The sequence below is a fragment of the Semicossyphus pulcher genome, unplaced genomic scaffold (assembly GCF_022749685.1).
Source record: "Semicossyphus pulcher isolate SPU_LCO1_2020_fin unplaced genomic scaffold, fSemPul1.0.p SCAF_22, whole genome shotgun sequence".
In the NCBI taxonomy this organism is placed as follows: domain Eukaryota; kingdom Metazoa; phylum Chordata; class Actinopteri; order Labriformes; family Labridae; genus Semicossyphus; species Semicossyphus pulcher.
The window spans coordinates 18,821,663-18,842,169 of record NW_027211696.1 but is presented as its reverse complement, the minus strand read 5'-3'; the positions used below and the strand labels follow the sequence as shown (position 1 = coordinate 18,842,169).

The window sequence follows — 20,507 nt, the reverse complement described above, 5'->3', positions numbered from 1 at the left end:
ATTGCCATGAAAATTGGTACATACATTCATGGTACCCAGAGGATGAACCCCACTGACTTTGTTTATCCTGACTCTTTCTCTAACACTACCATGAGATTGAAATGTGTGTATTAAGATAAATATCTCAACAAATACCAGATAGATCGCCAAGATGTTTGGTACAAAGATTGATGTTCCCCAGAGGATGAACCCTAATGACTTTCTTTATCCCCTGACTGTTTTTATAGTACAACTATGAGGTTGTTTTTAGTTTAATATCTCCACAACCTTAAGATTGTTCGAGGAATTTGGTACAAACAATCATGTTCCCCAGAGGATAAACCCTTATGACCTTATATTATTTCTTGCGCCATCCACAGGACAAGAATATGTCTTATCCTGTAAAATATCTCAATTTCCTGCAAACAGACTCACAGATTTTTACAGACATTCATGGTTCCAGGAGGATAAATCTTATTGAATTAACCTCTAGCACCACTTGAATGTTGATATTTGTGGTATTAAGTCAACATTTTTTGGATGGATTGCCATGAATTTTGGGTCAGATATTCGTTCTCCCCTAAGGACGATAACCAAGTCAAGTTAAGCCAATATATTTATTTCCCAATATATATTTTTTAAATTGGACTACCTCGGTACTTATAACCCAAATCCTGTTAAAACTCTTCTGAAGAATCCTATTTGGTTTATAACAAAATACTTGCAAAACTAATGAGAGCCCGACTTTGTGTTTCGTTCAAATTAGCAATTGTTAGCATAAGTAAAGAAAGCATGCTAAACATAACAAGCCAAACCTTTGAATGTCATCATAAGCATGTTAGCTGACATTAGCGTTTAGCTCTAAGCACTGCTGTGTCTCAACACAGTAACTAGTGCGGCTCAGGCTGGTTTCACTATCAGTCCATCAATCTCAGCAGACCCTGTACTCAACGCAGTGATGAAATGGCAATTTTAACATCAGGCTGTTTCACATTATCTGTTCAGTTTTGTGTCAAGAGCATTTCCAGGGATTTTTCTTGTGTTTTTCGTGAAGAGCCAATTAGAGGATGCCATCGTTTAATCTCCTGTTGCCTAATGTGAAGCCATAAACCCGAGTCTGTAAAATAAAACCTCCCTGAGTCTTTACACATGTGATGGCCATCTTGGCACCAGACTCCTCCGCTCCGCTCCAGACTAAACAAAAACTATTTGCAACGCTGGCAGCATCGGACCCAAAACAATCAAACAACCGGATTCAATTAAGCCCGTTCTGTGTCATGTCATTAACAAGAGAAAGACATGTGACAGCGTGTTGAATTTATAGCGGATGGTGTTGATGGAGAGCTTAGGCAACACTTTGAACCGGAGAGCTGCATCAGATTTATAAGGCTGTGGTGACAGCTGCCTGCTCCACCAGGATTACGGGGGATATAATGTCTATATATCTCCGTTAAAAGAGTGCCATTTTGGCTTTTGTGTTAGCCTACATTTTCCCCTCCAAGAAATTAGTAATTTTTGTTGTTTTGAATTTCCTCCGTGACCCCAGTGATGAAAAAGATCTGTTTCTTTTGCAGCATTGTTTAAGTCTTTGCTATTTAGGTCAGCAAAGTTTGCATTTTTTATGTGTTATTAAAGTAAAAACTATGTCAGAGGCTATAAAATGCAGACTGCTTATAAAGACTTTCAAAATAAAAAAATCACAATGCTCACAATCGGAGCCAGATGTGCTGGGTTTATTAAGAAGGGGGATCGTGATACGTTAAAGAGGAGTAAACTATTGTTCATCTAATCTGCGTAAATGCTGCAGAGGGGAATCTGCAGCACGAGCCAGAGACACGGAACAGCCAGCGGTTGGATCGCTTCTCCTCAATTTGGCCTCATTTCAGCACAGAGAAAGAGGATATTTTCAGATCTGTTGTGCTTGGAGACCAACTTTTGTTTTGACAACCAGACAGAGCGGTATTCACGAGACTCGTCCAGGCTTCCACCTGAAGTGTGTTTTCTTTCTCTTTCTAAATTAGACGTATGTACATGTCGGTGCACATGAATGCCTTCATGTACAGGCACGTGTCTGCGTGTGTGTGTTTCTGCTCAGTCTTTCGAGGGATAGAAAGTTGTCTTTGACACAGAGGAGGCTGAAAAAGATGATGATGATTGTATCCACCTGTTGTCTCCGCTACCGTTCCCGTCTCTTTTGATTTCAGCTCTCTGAAAGCTTTCCTTCTCCTCTCTTGATTACACAGCTCTGAAATCTGAAGGGGACGATTATTACATCAACGGAGCGTGGACCATCGACTGGCCCAGGAAGTTCGACATCGCGGGGACGGCCTTCCACTACAAGAGACCCTCTGATGAGCCGGAGTCTTTAGAGGCGCTGGGAGCTACCTCTGAAAACCTAGTTGTCATGGTAACTGCTCTATAAAAACATTGAATATGTCAGATTACTTTATTCTTCTTCCATAGAGCTAGTCCTTCCTACTGTGTTCCTACTTGAAAGTTTCTTGGACCATTTAAACCATCAATTACTGGATTTTTCAAGCTGTAAACACAACATAGACATATCAATTTTAACTTATAGCATACTTTGAAGCGAACAGGAGCTTATTTATACATCAAGACGTAACAGAGCAACATTAAGACTCATTTGGAGTCATGTTTCTGTTGACCTGATGTCCAATATTCTCTCTGTTTTTGGTCTCCACCACCTTCTGAGGCGTGTGTCTGTCTCTTTAGCCAGCTAGTCTCTAACTGCTGTCTGTTACTGATCAGATTTCTCTCTTGCCTGCTAAATGACGCTAAGAGAGTCGTAACAAATGGACCAAACCCGCCGCTGAAAAACTAAACGATGAGTTGAAAGATGCTAAAAATCCCCGTTGAATGAGGAGGCCCGCAAAATTTCACTTAACACAGTCATTTGATTGGTTGTTGATGTGATATGAACAGAGTGTTCTTGTTTTCTAAACACGCTGCCCCGATGTGGCCACTGGACCGGCCGGTGGGGTCTGGCAAATGTAGTTGGTTCAAAGAGCACCTTCTCTTCTTGCTTTCTGTGTATGGGATGGAAATAATGTTGGTTCAGAAGGCCAGTGAAAGGTTTTTGAGCTTTTTCACCAGAAACAGCTGCCTGTTGCAGCCAGAAACAACACTAAGAGAGCTTTAAGAGTAAACTAAAACAGTTCGGTTGCTACCAAAGAGCTAAACAAAGAGCTGAAACTCTCTATGGATCTCTGCAAGGCCGAGGGGGCTGCAGAGTCAGGTGACGATCCTCTTTAGGTTCATCACTACAGGAAACCCCTTCCACATTGTCTCGTCACATATTGTTAAGATAAAAATAAGCATTATAGCCACTTTGAAGATAATAACAGCTGAATTTTTACCATCTTTCAGGAGCTCAAACTGCCGGTCCACCAATATTGTCTTTGCAAAGATTAACCAAACTTCTGCAAACCTCTAAAATCTCACTTTGCGACTCTGTATTTGTGACTTGTTGGTTGTCATCGTTGTGTGCATGCTGTTGGTCCTCTCCTCAACATCTGGGTGTTGACCTCATGTGACCCCTCAGCCAGTGGTTTGGGGTTAAAGCCATATATACTGTATGTGCATCATGAAAATAACGGTTCTGGCTGAGCGCTTGATTCGGTGCACGTTAAGAAGTGTGACTGCACTTTTAACTCTGCGTGTGTGTGTGTGTGTGTGTTTGTGTGTAAATGTGAGGCAACTGAGAATGTTCTTGTCGTAATACTCGGCGGTTTTCTGCCTCGACATGCACGCTGAAAATACCAGACCACACAGCACCACTGGAATAGACGAGCAACCGGCCACTCGACCACTGGCCATTTCTCTGCGGCTTACAAAACCCGACTCCCTCGGTCTCCCTCGGCATCCAGCAGACTAATATAAACCCACCAGAGCCTCATTGATCTGGACTGTTTCACCATTTTAAGAGGCTATATCAGGATTCTTATATTAACAATGGTTCAAATGACTGTGTAAGGTGAAAGAGGTCGCTAGCAATGACAAACGCAGAATTATCCAAAGGTTTTATGCTACTTTCTGCTCCTTGTTTTGGTTTGAAGAGGTCTTTTTTTAGTCGTATCGCCCTCATCAGCTGTTTCAGCAATAAAAACCTGAACATGGTGGAACATTTGGTGGTTAAAGATCCTTAAACTTGCGTCTGGAGTGGGTGGAGACCAAAACCGAGCCAAAAGAAAAGTCAAAACTGCACCTGGATTCGTCTAGTGTCAAAAAACAAGACTCAAAATAAATTTTGTCAACTCTTTGTGAATGGAAACGTCATCAGACAAAGATGTCTTTGCTGGGTCGCACGTCCCGTTTGCAGGAGGTGCAGTCGTCACAGCGATGGCCCTGGGTTCAGCTCCCATCCCCTGTTTCCTCCACTGTCCTCTCTCCTTCTAGCTTCATGTAAGGCCTCACCTTCTGTTTGCTGCTTCCTCTGCAGGTCCTCCTCCAGGAGCAGAACCTGGGAATCCGCTACAAGTTCAACGTTCCCATCCAGCGCACAGGAAGTGGTGACAACGAGGTGGGCTTCTCCTGGCACCACCTGCCCTGGTCTGAGTGCTCTGCTACCTGCGCTGGAGGTGAGTCAGCAGTACTAACCTTTACTTTAGCTTTTTCAATGTGAAACCTGTGGCGCTAAAGCTGAACTTTTACCCAGATTTTGCTATCAGTTATAGTTTCTCCAGCTGGGAACTTTAGTTCCAAATTAGGAGTCAATTTTTATCAGAAGAACGAGTGTTTCCATCCAAAACTGGAGAGCAAATATTCGGAGTTGTGTATCTCCAGTCAAGTGGCATTACATCATGGCAGAACTCAAGTAGGTGACGTAACCCGTCTCTTCAGCTACTGTACAGATCCAACGTCTCCTCGGTAAAACAAAAGCTTCATCAGATGGATTTTTCCATGATCAGCATTTGGTTTGATTCCCGGTTCAGACGTAGTGGGCCTTTCTGTGTGGAGATGTTCTCACCATGCTGCGTGGGTTTCCTTCCAGGTTCTTCCACAGTCCAAAGACATCCTTTTTAGGTTCACTGGTGTCTCTAAATTACCTGTAGGTGTGAATGTGAGCGTTTGTCTCTAAAGCTGTGTCCCAATCCAGCGGCTGCATCCTTCGAAGGCTGATTATGTCACAGTGTTGGTTGAAGGTTGTCCCGTTTCAAAGGCGTCTTCAGATGCGGCCATCAAATGCGTCTTACTTTTCCCGGGCTATGAAGGCTCCACTGGGTGCATCCTTTGCGGCAAGTTTTTGGTTTTAACTCGAACAGCCAGCGATACAAATGTTCAAAAAAGACCGGGGCATCGAAACTTTAAATTATGTTTAAAATAACAGGGTAAGTTAAGTGAAGTTAGTGATGTTAGCTAGCTATCCAGCTAGCTAACTGTTGCTAGGCAACTAGAGCTGCGCTTTGTGACGCAAGGGTAAGGGCAGGAACAGCTGGTGACTCAAACAGGAAGTCGTGCGTAGACCAGACCGTCTCACTTCAGCTCAACCTTAGTGTCTACACAGGCTATGAATGACTGATTGTTCAGCGTCCTTCGAAGGATTCAGGATTGACTGGTGATCAGTCCAGGTGTTTCCCGCCATTCGCCCAATGACAGCTGGGATAGGCTCCAGCCCTCCTGCGCCCCTGAGCCAGATCAGCGGTATAGATAATGGATGAATTATTCTACCTTTCGTTGTGTGAAACCTGCGTCAAAAACAGATTTTAAAAACGTTTTCATTCCTGAAGTTTATTTTCTGTCCTTCCGCTGAGCTCCAGTGTCCGCCCGCCTTCTCAACAAAGCGCCCTCCAAGCGCTCTGGTGTAGGATACCATAACACGCTGTGGGTGTTTAAATTCCTTCTGAATATTTCTAACCTTCTCAAATATTTAATGCCTCATATAATGTGTGTGTGGTGTCATTCAGTAAATCTTCCCCAACCAGTAATTACACAACTGCTGAAGAGCCGTGTGTGGAAACCCAGGATCATAATTTGCGATGGGTTTCCAAAATCATTACTTTACAGCAGGAGATTGAGCCCTCTAATAAATTCAATATGTATATTTTCCATATTTCAGCCAGAGTAATGAATATGCTGTAATTTCTGTGAATGAGCTGCTCTGCATAGCGTCTGGTTTACCAGCGCCGCACACAGATATACGGCCGCTCTTCTCCGGCGCTCGTCCTGCAAAGTCAAACATTCAGAATCCGAGACCGCAGTGAAATGTTGACCATGGCCTCAAGAATGACTAAACCAAACCTTTTAGCCCAAAAGCAATGGGTTTCATGTAACAATAAATAGTGTCTCTTCCCAGTTGTCAAGTGTGGCCTGGACGGGTTTGTAATATTTAGTAAAAGCATGACTGAATAAGCATGTGGCTTTTTCTGAGGGAGGATCTCCAAGTGCACAGCAGACAGGGAAGCACACATGGCCTTCCTGTGTTTAAAGTGCCTTTGCATTATGGATTCTAATGACCTGAGCCCCACTGATATGTGACTTTTGAAAATTATATCATTTTAGAGGGGAGTTTAGAGATACGGCATCCATTTTTTTATTAAAATAGACCTTTTTCAGGTGGATTGTTCACTGGTTCAGGGAAGGTAATCATAGTGTCTTCAACAAATAACATTGTTAAAGCATATGTAACATTAAACATTGTTAACCAACTGGATTTGGCTGTTAATTGTTGATCGCTGACAGTCATCGACGCCCAACCACAGGCCTCCACAATTACAAGCTGTGTCTTAATTTAGGGGCTGCATCCTTCGAAGGCCGATTGCGTCACAGCGGCGTCCTCCTGTATCCCGAGATTCATTGCACACCAGTTCAAACGAGCTGAAGTGTTAGGTTTCAACTCAGTTGAATAGCTGCGACACAAATGTTTAAAATAACGAAAGGGGCTTTGACACTTCAAATTATCTTTAAAATAAAAGGTTAAGTTGCATGATGTTAGATATGATTGTTAGTTAGCCCGCTAGCTACCTGTTGCTAGGTGACAGGAGCGGCATTTGGTGACGCAAGGGTAAGGGCGGGAACAGCTGGTGAGGCAAACAGGAAATGCACCAGACTGTCTTATTTCAGTTCGGCTTTAATGTCTACTCAGGCTACGAATGACTCATCCTCCGTAGACCGCCTCCTTCGAAGGATGCAGCCGCTGAATTGATTGTTAAAGTGTGCAAATATTCAGTTATATGAACCCAATGCAACACGGCGTCTCAAACGGCAAACGAGCTGGTTGTAACGTTACATTTACCACCATCGGGTTCAAAAGTGGCTCAATTGACTTTACCAGAGCAGATCGTGTCGGAGCGACCAACAGACTCGCCTCGTGCAGTTTGCTGTCTGGACTCTCTCTGTCAGTTTGGTTGATATAACCCGGACGGATGTCAGGTAATAGGAAGATCTGCGGTTTGATCCACGTGTCAAAGTGTCCCTGGGCAAGATACTGAAACCAAAAGTTATCCCCAGGTCGCAGCAATCGGTGTGTCCATTTGTGTTGTTTTCTGTTTTACATGTTGTGTTAAAGAATTGCCATTTCGAGGAACAATAGAAAACTTATATATCAGTAATGGGTCAATAGCAGCCAGTATCAGTGGCCTGAGCATATATAGGTCAGGCTCTCCTTTAAATCAGTAAACTGTTATATAATTGTGCACACATTAATTACAGCTAGCTCGGCTAATAAGGAGGCGTTGTTTCATATTTCACTGTGGTAATAAAACTATGAAAAACACCTTTTGACAGCCGTACAACTGAAACTCTTTTACCCCATGCCTCGAAATACTCCTCCAAACTGTATTTCACTCGAGCACAGATGGGTAGATTTTCTACACACAAACACACACACACACACACACACACAAACACACACACACACGCGCGCACAAACACACACATCCATATCTCATTACATCTGCCAGACAAGTCTGCTGTGGTATCTGTCCCACGAGGCCCCAAACAGACCCTTTCTGAGTTGGTATGGCACACACACACTCATGCACGCTCACACACACAGACACACGCACACACACACAGTGGGAGGTGTGACACCGATACGGTAGCCCTCGTTCTCTCCATTAGAAGCCAAAGTAAAGAGCTCTCTGCTCTGTAAAAGTGATTTGCCAAGATATCCTGCAAAGAATCAGGATTTTACATGTCTGGATTTACTACAGACTGAACGCGATCCCGTCCCCGCTCGACACGACGGCCCCGCTTCCATGTTTTAATGTGCGAGATCAGCTGTTGCTGCATGCCTTATTGATCAGTGTCTTCCCCCCCGCAGGGTCCCAGAAGCAGGAGGTGGTGTGTAAACGGCTGGATGACAACTCGGTGGTGCAGAACAGCTACTGTGACCCAGAAGGCAAACCTCCAGAGAACCAGAGAGACTGCAACACTGAGCCGTGTCCTCCTGAGTACGTAACACTGATTACTCATTGTTGTCATAATAGGTTAATTAATCTATTGATTAGATGATCAGTTTGTTCCAGTTGAATCTTAGATTTGCTTACTTTGTTCTACCAGCAGTCTAAAACCCAAATATATTAAATTTATGATGATTTGAATCAAATAAAAGCAGCAATATTTTTCTTTTCTGCTTTTAAAAATGACTTAAATCAATTATTTTCATGTTGATAATTCAATTCATGTCTCTGCCTTCTTCTTCAAGTCTAGCTCTCGAGATCAGTTTAAGTTCTGTATGTGAAAAGAGAGGATTTAAAATAAAGATAATAACTTCTGCGGGATATATTTAGCTTCTGATGCTAAATGCTAAGTTCACCAGCTAGCTTCATGTGCTGTTTGGCGCTGTGTAAGTACCCTAAAGTGTTTATGTGTCATCAAATCAATTGGACTGAGCTGAGATCATAAATATGCGTGCCATAAAACCAAAACAATTCTCTTAAAGATGCTAAAATGCTCCGTAGAGCACAGGAAAACTGCTCCAGGTGCTCTGCAGCTATGTCACCACTTAACATCACTTAAACCCATTTGAGCCGTTGTTTATCTAAAGATATTAAGTATAGCAGCTCAAAATAAAACCCCTCCATAAAACTGAGGCTGACTCATGATATTAATCCGCCTTCAATGAGCCCTAGTTTGCGAGATGTGTTTGGAGGAACATAATAAAATGGCGGTGATTTATAACTTCATGTGTTAACCATTTTAAGAGTTCGCCTCGTGCCAAATATCAGAGCCTTGAAAATGACCACCTGTGTTTGATTGTTTTGGCTTCTTTCGCCGGCCCTCGAGGGGTAAAACACACGTATACAGGTGGAATATGAACTTGTGTTCGGTGGCCAAATGTCTGTAGCTTAAAGCGCGGCCAGACTCGCTTCAAACACGTCTGGAAAAAGAGGGATTAAATGCATCGGGTTAATTAGTTTCAGACGAACTGACAATTATTTGCGCATGAGAGTGTTAGAGTTGGTTACAGACGAGAAAAAGGCCAAAATCTACTGTATGAGTGGTAATTTGTTTTCATACATTTGACTACAGCATGGGGGATATTTATTTCCACATGTGTATCCAGTGGACGCAGACTTGTGGTGTCTCATTTGTTTTGATTAGCACTTGAAGGCATGCGTGTGTATTGAGTTACACTACACACATTTGTGTCTGTTAGGGAGGCTGACACCCCCTCTGCAGCCTCAGGAAAGGCCGACTAAAAGGAGAGCATGTAAACACGATTGTTTTAGAATAGCCGGGGTTTTATGGGCTCCAGTAATGAAAGCTAACACAGATGTTTGAACACGTCGTTAATTCTGTATACATTCCTTCAGATGATGTAATATCTCACAGGCTGGATGTGTTTGGACGGCTGTTGTCTGGGCAGTTTTATGATATTAATTCTGAAGTCTGAAGACAAAGGGTTGGATAAGGCTGGGTCTGATTCTGGCATGGTGTGGCTCTGCACTGGAGACACTTTAGCATGCTAACTGGTTAGCGATTTGCCATCATTCAGGTTGCTTTTAAAGCATACATAGTTTTATTGCTGTTAAAGTTAGAGTCCAAAATAAGGGGAGAAAACCTTAGTAACTTTCCCCCCTGTAATTAATTAAATCATTGATACTACTCTCATGTCTGAGTAGTTTAGGACAGATAGATCTGGTAGGCGATTAGCCTAGCTTCCACTTGCTAGCCTAGCCAAGTTACACAGCGTAACCCCCATCTAACACCACAAATGTTTGTTTTTTCAAATTAGTGTTTGTGTACAGATTAAACTAATGAGATTCAACCTGTTAGCAACACAAAGAACACAACATACCACAAGTGACAGAGCCTTATGCTAATAGCGTCAGACTCAACGACTAGCTAAATAGGTTCACTTAGATTAGCATAATTAGATTAGCATAAGGTAACGTAAGGTAAACTAAAGGTGAACATAACATAAGGTAACGTAAGGTAAACGTAACATAAAGTAACACACCTACAAGCACTTCTGAAGCCTCTCATTAGACATGTTATAACTATCTGTTAAAATCTGTCGCTAGCAACAAGCTAACATTCCAGGAAGTCATTTGTCCCGGTTATGATGCTAGTTGGTGGAACCAAGTGAGCTGTTTCCCAATGCTTCTAGTCTTTATGCTATGCTAAGCTAACTGTCTCCAGCTCCTTAATAAATACACAAAGATGAGAGTAATATCTTTCTTCTCATCTAAGTCTCGGCAAGAAACGGAATCAGCATCTTTCCCGATAGGTCAAATGTTTCTTTTTCATGTTCAAACTAACCTGCAAAGCCCCCTTTCAAACCAAAGTACGAAAAGTTTTACTCACATAACTACTACTAAAATAATGTCCGAACTTAGCTAAGCTGGTCCCTGGCATTGGAAACACACTGAGTTCCTTCTAAAGTTCCTGGAGAACATTCCTGAGGTGGAAACATGGCGTAACTAACTACCAAAACCCTGTTTTTTTTAATCAAAGTAACCACAGGGAGTATGTTCTGTTTAACTCTCCTCAGGTGGTTTATAGGCGACTGGTCCGAGTGCGGGAAAACATGTGACGGCGGGATAAGGACGAGGACGGTCCTGTGCATCAGACGGATCGGCCCTGCTGAGGAGGAGACCCTGGAGGACACCCACTGTCTGACTCACCGACCCATCGAACGGGAATCCTGCAACAACCAGTCCTGCCCGCCAAAGTGGGTCACTCTGGATTGGTCAGAGGTAAGACAATATCCTGCCGCTAACTTTAGCTCATCATTCTGTCGGGACTTTCTCCTTACTCTTCCTCCTCCTCTTCAGTGCACACCAAAATGTGGGCCCGGCTTCAAGCACCGCATCGCCCTGTGTAAGAGCAGCGACCTGACCAAGACCTTCCCTCCCGCAAACTGCCCGAGCCACAACAAACCTCCGGTCCGAATCCGCTGCAGTTTAGGGCGCTGTCCTCCTCCTCGATGGATCCCTGGTGAATGGGGACAGGTAAGACAGCACCTCAGCAGTAACTCAAAAAGTATTAGAAATCATTTTAAATACAAAATTGAAATATTTTCCTTTCGGTTTCTGTAACCTGTAATGGTTCAGAATTGGCCGTGGTTATCGTCAGATATTTATCATCTAATTATTTCTACAATCAAATCTTAGGAAGTCAGACAGCAGCTACTCCGCTCTTAAAAACTAGCGTTAGCATTGTCTGCAGGCCCAGTATCGAAGGCGGCGAGTGTTAGGTATTGACCACAGTTTTTATTTCCGGCTGCAGAAGGATACTGCCAGCCATTGATGATTTATTTTCAGTGGTGGGTGTTGAACGTCTGTGAGGGAGTTTAGCTTTTAGTGCTAGCTACCACTACAGAGACAATAAGTGGATTAATCAAATTAATCAGTCCGAAGTGCAAGCTGGCACCCTCGAGTGGCACCATGCCTGATGACTCATACGAGGGCCGGACAAGAAGTTCAAATTAAAATTCACACAGTAAAAAGATGAACGTGAACAAAAAACAAATGACTTGAGACTTGACTTGACTTGAGGCATGATGACTCGGATGACTTGCGTGTGTTCATAAGTTTGTATGTTAGATGTTAAATATAAAATGATAAAATTCAATGGGAATCTTGATTGGACGACTCAAAAAGTTCCCCTGTATGTGATTGTCATGATTGGATGACTGGCTGGCAGTCAAACTCGTCGCTATGGCAACACGCAACATCAAAGCCCCCAAATAGAATTCTCATCAGTCGTACTCGTTACTACTCAATACGGTCTCAGAGCAGACCATCATCATGGCTACGTCTGTGCCAAGATAACACAGATACAATTCACTGTCATACTTTTTGAACAGGTTATATAAATTGGCCAATAATATCATTATTAGACGGGCTGCTAACACCTTGTCTTTTCTCTTTATAAAGAGCGGATACGACAGGTAAGAGTGCTGGATGTTGGGTGGAAAAAAAGTGACTTGACTTGCCTTAGCTAACGACTCGACTTGACTTGACTTGCCCAAGAAAAAATGACTCGAGACTTGCTTGGGACTTGAGCAAAGACTTGGTCACAACACTGACAACAAGGAATGACAGTAAAACAATGATTCCAGTATTCCACTTTCGAGGTTTAACAACCTGATAGCAGGAGGAATGAAGGACTTCGAATGGCGGTTTGTTTTTCTGAGGGGCGCTTTAAAGCGGCGGTCTGAGGGCATGACCCTGAATTGAATGAAACTGATGTTGTCGATGACGATGATACGGAAGATGTTGTTAATGTTGTTGCTTAGCTACACAACCTGTGCACCGCCTGTCGGTACCTGTGGTCCGATCGCACTTGAAGCCACTTGTTTGCTCTTACTGACTTTGTTCCCTCCTGTCTTGATTGTTGCTTGTGTTGTATTAACTTTCAGATGTACGTCGCTTTGGACAAAAGCGTCTGCTGAATGAAATTGTAACACTGTAACAGTGTAACATTGCTTATGGTAGCTGTTAACTATCATATGGATAGCAAAGCATTTGTAACTCAGCATACAGTAACCAGAACAGTATTATGTGTGTGAGTATTTGAGGATGTCTGGGATTCTGTTCCCTCCCCTGATTTGGACTCAGACAGATAAACACAATGTTTAGAGCTGCACAGCGCTGATTGTCACATGTGTCATCGTGTGCAGAGCCAGGCAGATGCCTATCAGAATGGGATCAGCCATGCCTAAACATTCCAATAGTGTTTTCCTAATAGTTAAGAAGATTTACTTCTACTCAGATTTTTGTGAATTGTTCATGAGACTCTCAAGGTTGATGTTTAATTTCTGGAGGCTTTAACTTCAGCATGATTTCAGTGAGCTCCCCAAACAACAGTACGCTTGTTAATCCTTTAAAGGAGAGCCTGAACGATGCACAGATAGAGCCCATGTGTTGCTTGTCAGTATTTACACCTGGACGACATGCAGGAGGTTTGTAAGCAGGCCTGTGTGACGTGTGCTTACAGGTTGTGTTTGTGTCTTTGTGTCCTCCAGCAGGCCTGCGGCGTGCGATCAGTGTCAGTGATATCCTCCCGGCTGTTTGAACTTTATCTGCCCCGCTATCACTTCCAGGAACACGGCTTCAGAGGAAGAGCGAGGAGTAGCACTCTCGGGCTCACTCTGACATGACTTAGTGCGCTCAGCAAAACACTTTACAACACAGCTGACTCATGTTGGAGGGAGGTCGCCAGAAAGCGTGCGTCAGAGAGAGTCGTGTGTACAGAAAGTGCGGCTTGTTATTTTGTGGGATTTGTTAATAATTTAGTGTAAAAGTGGAATTTAAACAGAGACGCTGATGTTTAGACGAGGGCTTTTGAGGGTTTTCTGGCAGGGATGTCATCGCTTTAGCTCTGTTGTTCAGGTCAGAGGTCAAAGGTTAAGAGTCAGGCAGTCTAGGTTCCTCGGCTTCCCCTCGTAACGGCCACATGTGCGTTCACACAGACATCAATAACGCACCTTTACAGTTCAATCAGAGGCAATAACAGTCGTAAACAAAGCAGACCTGCCTGATAACCTCCATCAAAGAGCGTCCTCATCGGGTTAATACCTCGCAGAGCAACAGCTGGACTCGGCTCTTACACAGCACTTTCTCATGCACCTCTGTGTGTGTGTGTGTGTGTGTGTGTGTGTGCAGCCCTCTCCCTCTATCTCTGCTGTAATTACAAGCCTCGCCCTCGCCGCTCTGCTCCCTCGCCGAGCGTCAGAAAAGGGGAGATTGTTGCCAGCTACCGAGCGCTCCTGCTCTCCCAGGCCAAAAGGTCACCAGTTCAAATCCCACTTAAGTCGCACCACTGACGTACGCCATCTGTCATGGCCGGCAGCGGGTCCTAATAAAGACTCTCTAATTGGGAAGGGATGACATGCGGGCGCGCTGATCTGAGGCCGCCAGAGAGGATCATTGAAGGTGACAGAAAGCCGTGTCGTCCTCTCGTCAGAAGCGGGCCGCTTGGCAGTTTGTTGATGGCTTTGTTCACGCACACACACGCGCGGTGATGGCTCACAGGTGTGGAGTAACTAAGATATCTACTTAATTTGAGGCGCACGTTTTGCCAAAGATGTTTTGGCAGTCGGTGAAAACCTTCTCTTGTTAAATCCTGTTTAATGGCCTCGAACAGACACATTTTTACAACAACAGGCGCGATGAGAGAAGAAGAAATACAGGTGTATGTTTTTTGGTTTAACTCCATTAGCTCTGTTGTCAAGGCGAGTTCATCAAGTCGTCGTTTTTCATTAAGTTTCTGATTCTTCTCTCATAAAACGAAGCCAGTGATGACGACATGCTTTTATTTGCTTTTATTAAGATGCATCAAAATTTAATATTGTTTTGGAGACATCCTTGGAAATAAATCCCAATTAAGACTGACGTACTGGAAAAAGGCTCCACATGTTCGTACCTCATTAAACCTTTGGTGTAACTGGAAATTGGCTCAGTGAGGATGCGCCTCTTACAGGCAGATTAAAGAAGGTTGACTTAAACAAAAAATGGTCGCCAGTTATCAGAAATATGAATATATTTCTCTATGTTTTTGTCCATTTTGTTTGTTGTGCCTGCGAGACAGCCTCAGCGAGGTCGATCAAAGAATGCTTGTTTTTGTCTTTGATTATAAAATGCTGCTTAGTAAGTCAGTAAGCTCCAACGTGCCCTGGGCCTTCAAGCACGGGGAAATAGCCACCATCTTGGCCGGGGACATAAAGGTAAAAAAAAGGAGAGGGACCCGTAAAATGTTCACCAGCTGTTTTTGTGGAACTGTTTTCCTTTTGTAACCCGACTACGGCAACAACAGCAGGACAAAACTCAGTTGGAGCTTAGAGCGTAAGTAGGCTCGTTACTGTGACGCGCATCGTTCCAAAAAGCAACTCAACGTCCGATTAGTTTTAAACTTTTATTAAACAAAAAAATATCAAAAGATACACAAACAAAAAATGACTTACCACAGCAAAAGACACTTTTTAAAACAAAGGTAACAAAGTTCTTCACAGGAAGGAGAAATTAGATACGAAGACAACAGAAGGTCGAAACAAGCTGAATTAAGTGCACAATAAGAAGAGAAGGCGGCTGTTCTAACGTCAGCAAAAGCAGAAACAGTTTGAGCACCACGATGCGGCATAACTTGAGGTCATTTTTTGGTCTTTTATTATAAATTCTTCGCTACGTGTGAAAGTAAGGAACTCTTTTAAGACTTAAATATGTTGCATAAAGAGGATGCTGTTGCGGTTTTATGTAGACAGTTATTCTTTCAATTCTTGGGTTGTCAAACATGATGGCAATCCAATCATCAGTTGCAGGTATTTCTAAGTGTTGCCTTTATTGCCGGCAACACTAAACAGACGTCGCCTTTTAAACTCATCTGAAATCCTTCCCCCTCCTCGCCTCCAGCTGTGCACGCTGCCTGTAGCTCAACTCTCAGTCTGAAAAGAGTTAGAGTGGAATTCACCCGCAGAAACAAGAGGCAGGTTTCTGTCTGTTCCTCCTTCTGTGTTTTTTTTCATGCAGAGAAAAACAGTCAGAACACGTTCACTTACAGGCAGCCGGTCGAAACAGACAAAAGGAAGGTGACCCCGCGTGCCTCCGTGCCCTCACGATCAGCTGATTGGATCAGGTTGCTGAGTGTGTATGTGCAGGGATTACCTACAAAGAGTGTGTGTCTGCGTGCCACATCGCAGCTCTCAGGGTCACAGCAGGAAATGCGGCCCTAACTCACCTTGTTGAAGTTTCACAGACAGTAACTTTGACTCTTCTGTGTTCCAGTGTTCGGCCCAGTGCGGCCTGGGCCAGCAGATGAGGACGGTGCAGTGTCTGTCGTACACCGGGCAGCCGTCTAACGAGTGCGCAGAGTCCCTCCGACCCACCACCATGCAGCAGTGTGAGAGCAAGTGTGACGCCACCCCTGTCTCCAACGGCGACGGTAAGATGACGGAACCGATGGCACCCAAACACACACACATATCAGGGTCCACAAAGGGCTTAAAATATGCTCTGCTTGTTTGTAGGATAGGATTCCTGCAGTGTTCATCGTTGACAAGGTTTTTAATCGGACCTTGTCTGCAGAGATCTCTTTTTAACAGAGCAGTAATAAATATCTATAAGAACACTACATTAAGCAGTTTCAGGTTAAAAATCAGCGCCTCTCCAAATGTCAATTAAGAGGCTGGCTACCTGAGCTGCCGCTAACTTTAGCTCAAGCTTGTTTTTAATGTTCAATGTTAGCAAGATTTTTTTTATCAATAGCTGAACTATACACAGAGGTCTGCTTCTCTTTACAGCAAACAGCACCTTTAATTAAAAGCAGTTTAAAGTCTAAATAAAGCAGTTTGGGGTTAAAAATCTGTGTCTTTAAACACTCCTCAGCAGAAAAACACTTTCTGATCAGGGGGCTGCTAGCTGAGAAGACACTAGCATCTATATTTTTGTGACTGACTGACTGACTGAGTGACGGTACTTTCACAGCCGTAGAGAGAGAGAGAGTTGCGACATCGCAATGGCGGATCATGGAGCATGTTGGACCTCCACCGACGCGACTCTCTGTCTATACGGCTCTGGATACTTTGTTCGGGGAGTAGGCGGGGCTGCTCCTCCGCTGTCCTCACCTACGTCCGCAGAACGCACCTGCTTTCAAAAACGTCGTCATCGGCCTCATAAGGACAGTCCTTGTAACACATCGACCTGATGCGGTCAGCCACATACTGGTTTTGACCTCGTCTTGTTACCATAAGGGGACAGTTTTTTGTCAACATTTCCTCGTCTCGAGGATAACAAGAGTTAACTTTCACTGTCCCTTTCTGCACCTGGTTCCACCCATTAATTTCTCCTTTACAGGTGACCTTTACTTTCTTCACCAACAGCTAAAACAATGTGTCTATTGCGGCGTGTTCTTCAGGTGCAATCAAGAAACTACGGGCAAACAGGCCGTTAGACATTTTTCCTCAATATGGACACATCAAACAGCCTAATAGGTCCCAGTCAGACAGAGGCGCACCACACTGCCTTTTCTGTTAAAGCCTACGTTTGTTTTTTTTTACTGTTGTTAAGGCAACCACCGAATCATTAGCTGTCATTAACCTAAGTGTTATTTTGTAAACTGACAGATCTGTTCCCGTTTATTTTAGCTCGCTAAAATAAAAATGATTTACATCTGCGTTAAAAATGGACAGGTGGAGGGCACTCGCTCTGTCTTTGATGGTGGGTGAGAGGCTGTTCCACATTAAACACAGGGACACAGAGATCTGTGTGGGTACAAGAGACCCTCAGAAAGAGGAAAGATCACGGCCATCACTCGATGTCGTCACCCCCACATAAGGCCCGCCTCTCCATTCATCCGATTGGACAATGAGAAAAAACGGCAACGTCATGAGGCGCTTTTTTGCTTCGAGTTTTTCAACTCGAGGCGCTCAGAGCGGAAAACACTGAGGCACTCGAAAGCAGTGCGCAAACAGCTTCTCTCATTGAAAACTCTGTCTGATCGGAACCTACATTAGTCGCCATTATTGCTGCAAATTTGATCATGATATCGAGATCCCTTTACCGTCCTTCCATCACATTTGAACCTCTCCAGCCTGATGAGCTTGTTTCTCATCACGCTGACAAAGTAAAAGCACATTGACGGCCAGTTCTCTGTTTAAACCTGCATATGGAGAGGCAGCTGTGAAGACCTACCGTACTGTTCCTGCATTTCTTCCACACAAAGCCCCATTTGAAACGGCCATAAACTGTCTCTATCTCCATCTTCACTGTTCTGCTATGACCTAAACACGCTCGGATGACACACTCCTCCACACTTTGCCAGCTACATTAATCTTTCCAGTGAGGTTGGCTCCTGGTCAAAGCCAAACAGCTCAGCCCTCCATATACACTTACACATGATGGATGGCTGTTCAGATGCATCGAGAAGGGCCTTTCGATTAGCCTGAATGGAAAACGTGAGCAGCGTTTACAGGCGGGCTAATGGGATTAGCTGTAGGCTAATTGTTCCTTTACGGACAGCAGTGAGGCAACGTCTCGTTTCATTTGGCTCTGAGGAGGCAGGGGCCAAAGCCTAATAAGGGAAGACACTCTGATCGTGATAAGGCATTTAGAGCAAGCAGTTTGTGTGCCTGTGTGTATGTGTGTGTGTGCGGTAGGGATGGCAGGTAGCCCAGCCAGCGAACAAGGCCAGGATCTGTCTCAGTTTCAGCCTCTGGGTCCAAGTACAGTTGCAGATTTGAGTTCTGTTAAAGGGGATGCTGCAGCGCTCATGCAGCAGCTCCAGTTTGGGCCTCTCATTTTAAAGGTTACATTAAAAGGACTTTACTCTCTTTATAATGTCAAAAATGTAAGTTAAGTTGTTTAGAAGAAGAACATTTTACGCTGCACAAAATAAAGCCTTACCTCCCAATCAGACACTCTCTACTTGTTTTGTATGTAATTTGTTGCCAGGTGTTTCCTTATGTTAGGCGTGTTGCACTGGCCAGCTTTGCAGCGAGCGAGAGGCGTAGAGGTTTGAAAAATGTAACCACACTTGAAACCACTCGAGGCTCGCCAAGCCCCTGACTCACTGTGACTTGAACATCTGCAGCGGTGACGTAGTCTCGCAGCGTCTGTTTGGCTCCATACTAGATGCACCAGTGGCACCGACTGATGGAACGTGAGCGGTTGCTTGGTTGTACTTAAACCCTCTCATGTTGGAGGTGCAGAGCAAAGCGTTTGTATATATTGAAGAATAAATACAGCAGCCATCAATATTTGAAACACCAGGGTTCCTCAGGAACAACTAATGAGCAACAGTGGCCAGAAAAGCGTCCTTTAAAGGGGGGGTATTATGCTAATTTCAAGCTTCATATTTCACTCTGTGATACCTGTGGAGTAGCTTAGCATTATTTACAGTTTAAAAAAAATCGCTCTGTGCAGGCCCTCATACAGCCTCTGCCTGAAACCACTCAGTCAGCTCTGTCCCTTTAAGAAACCCCGCCCCCTACAAGCCAGCTTTCTTCTGATTGGCCAGCTCTCCGAAGCCTGCTGAGGCTGCACTTTGTGACATCACTAACCCAGACTGAGCTGAGAATCCTTGGGATTACTCCAACATACTTTTACCTGCAGATCTGAAACTTCACCCACGTTTAGTCTGAACATCCAACATTGTAACATTTTATATATGTCTTAAAATGTGAAACAGCATAACACCCCCTCTTTAATAATGAAATGAAAAGGGTCAAACTTAACATCACGATACACAAGAGGCACAAACTGGGGCAGAAACTCACTCATGGAAAAACACAGAACGTTATAATAGTTCCAATTCTTCAGCTTATTTAAATGCATTGACTCTCTTCCCTCTTTTCTCTCTGCAGAATGCAAAGATGTAAACAAAGTGGCGTACTGCCCGCTGGTGCTGAAGTTCAAGTTCTGCAGCCGAGCGTACTTCAGGCAGATGTGCTGCAAGACCTGCCAGGGCCACTGACCGCCGGAGCACACGAGCGAGACGCGGCGCGAGAGAGAGAGAGAGAGAGAGAGAGAGGAAGGCAGGAAAGATGGAGGGAGGCTGATACGGCACTGAAAGGGAGAGAAGAAGAACACAGGGATGAAAAAAAAAAACCCTCTGGACCAGACGGCGAGGAAAGAAGAGGAAGAGACGTAAGGATGTCCCTGTTTGTCACACCTGATCCTCCTGCCCTCCATCACGGTGGAATCCAAACCACTGCTCAGCCCGAGACGCTGACACAAACTTTATTTTTTAATTTCACTTCTGTGAAGTGGAACTAGGAAGATTATTTGTTGGTGATGTTATTTTTATTATAATAATAATTATTAATATCATTGTTAGTCTTCCTTCGTGTTGTTGTTTTATGAATCCAAAGTGCTGGACACATCGCTCGCAGAGGATGTTTCCCCCGCGGACGGACAGACGGAGGGAGGGGAGGACTCCTCACCGGGAGGGGGGACGTGGACGTGTCGGACTCCTGTCTTTGGGATGACTGTGATGGTGCTATTGGCAGGCAGACTTTTGTCTTCGGTGCACTTTTTTCTGTGTAAATACTTTGCCAATTTGCCGCTCGAATACGACAGAGAAACCCCATCAGTGTACTGTATATTTATTGTACAATTCCAAACAGA

General features: G+C 44.1%; 1 protein-coding gene across 1 annotated transcript in view; it reads left to right on the top strand.

Moving 5' to 3' along the window:
- The window catches only part of adamts6 (ADAM metallopeptidase with thrombospondin type 1 motif, 6), a 73,203-nt gene extending 53,349 nt beyond the window's left edge, over positions 1–19,854 (top strand). The window contains exons 18-24 of the mRNA XM_069673502.1: positions 2,223–2,386; positions 4,439–4,577; positions 8,261–8,390; positions 10,937–11,141; positions 11,220–11,396; positions 16,170–16,326; positions 19,745–19,854. Of these exons, the coding sequence (XP_069529603.1) occupies positions 2,223–2,386; positions 4,439–4,577; positions 8,261–8,390; positions 10,937–11,141; positions 11,220–11,396; positions 16,170–16,326; positions 19,745–19,854 (1,082 nt within the window). The remainder of the gene's footprint in view (positions 1–2,222; positions 2,387–4,438; positions 4,578–8,260; positions 8,391–10,936; positions 11,142–11,219; positions 11,397–16,169; positions 16,327–19,744) is intronic.
- Positions 19,855–20,507: the final 653 nt, after the last annotated feature.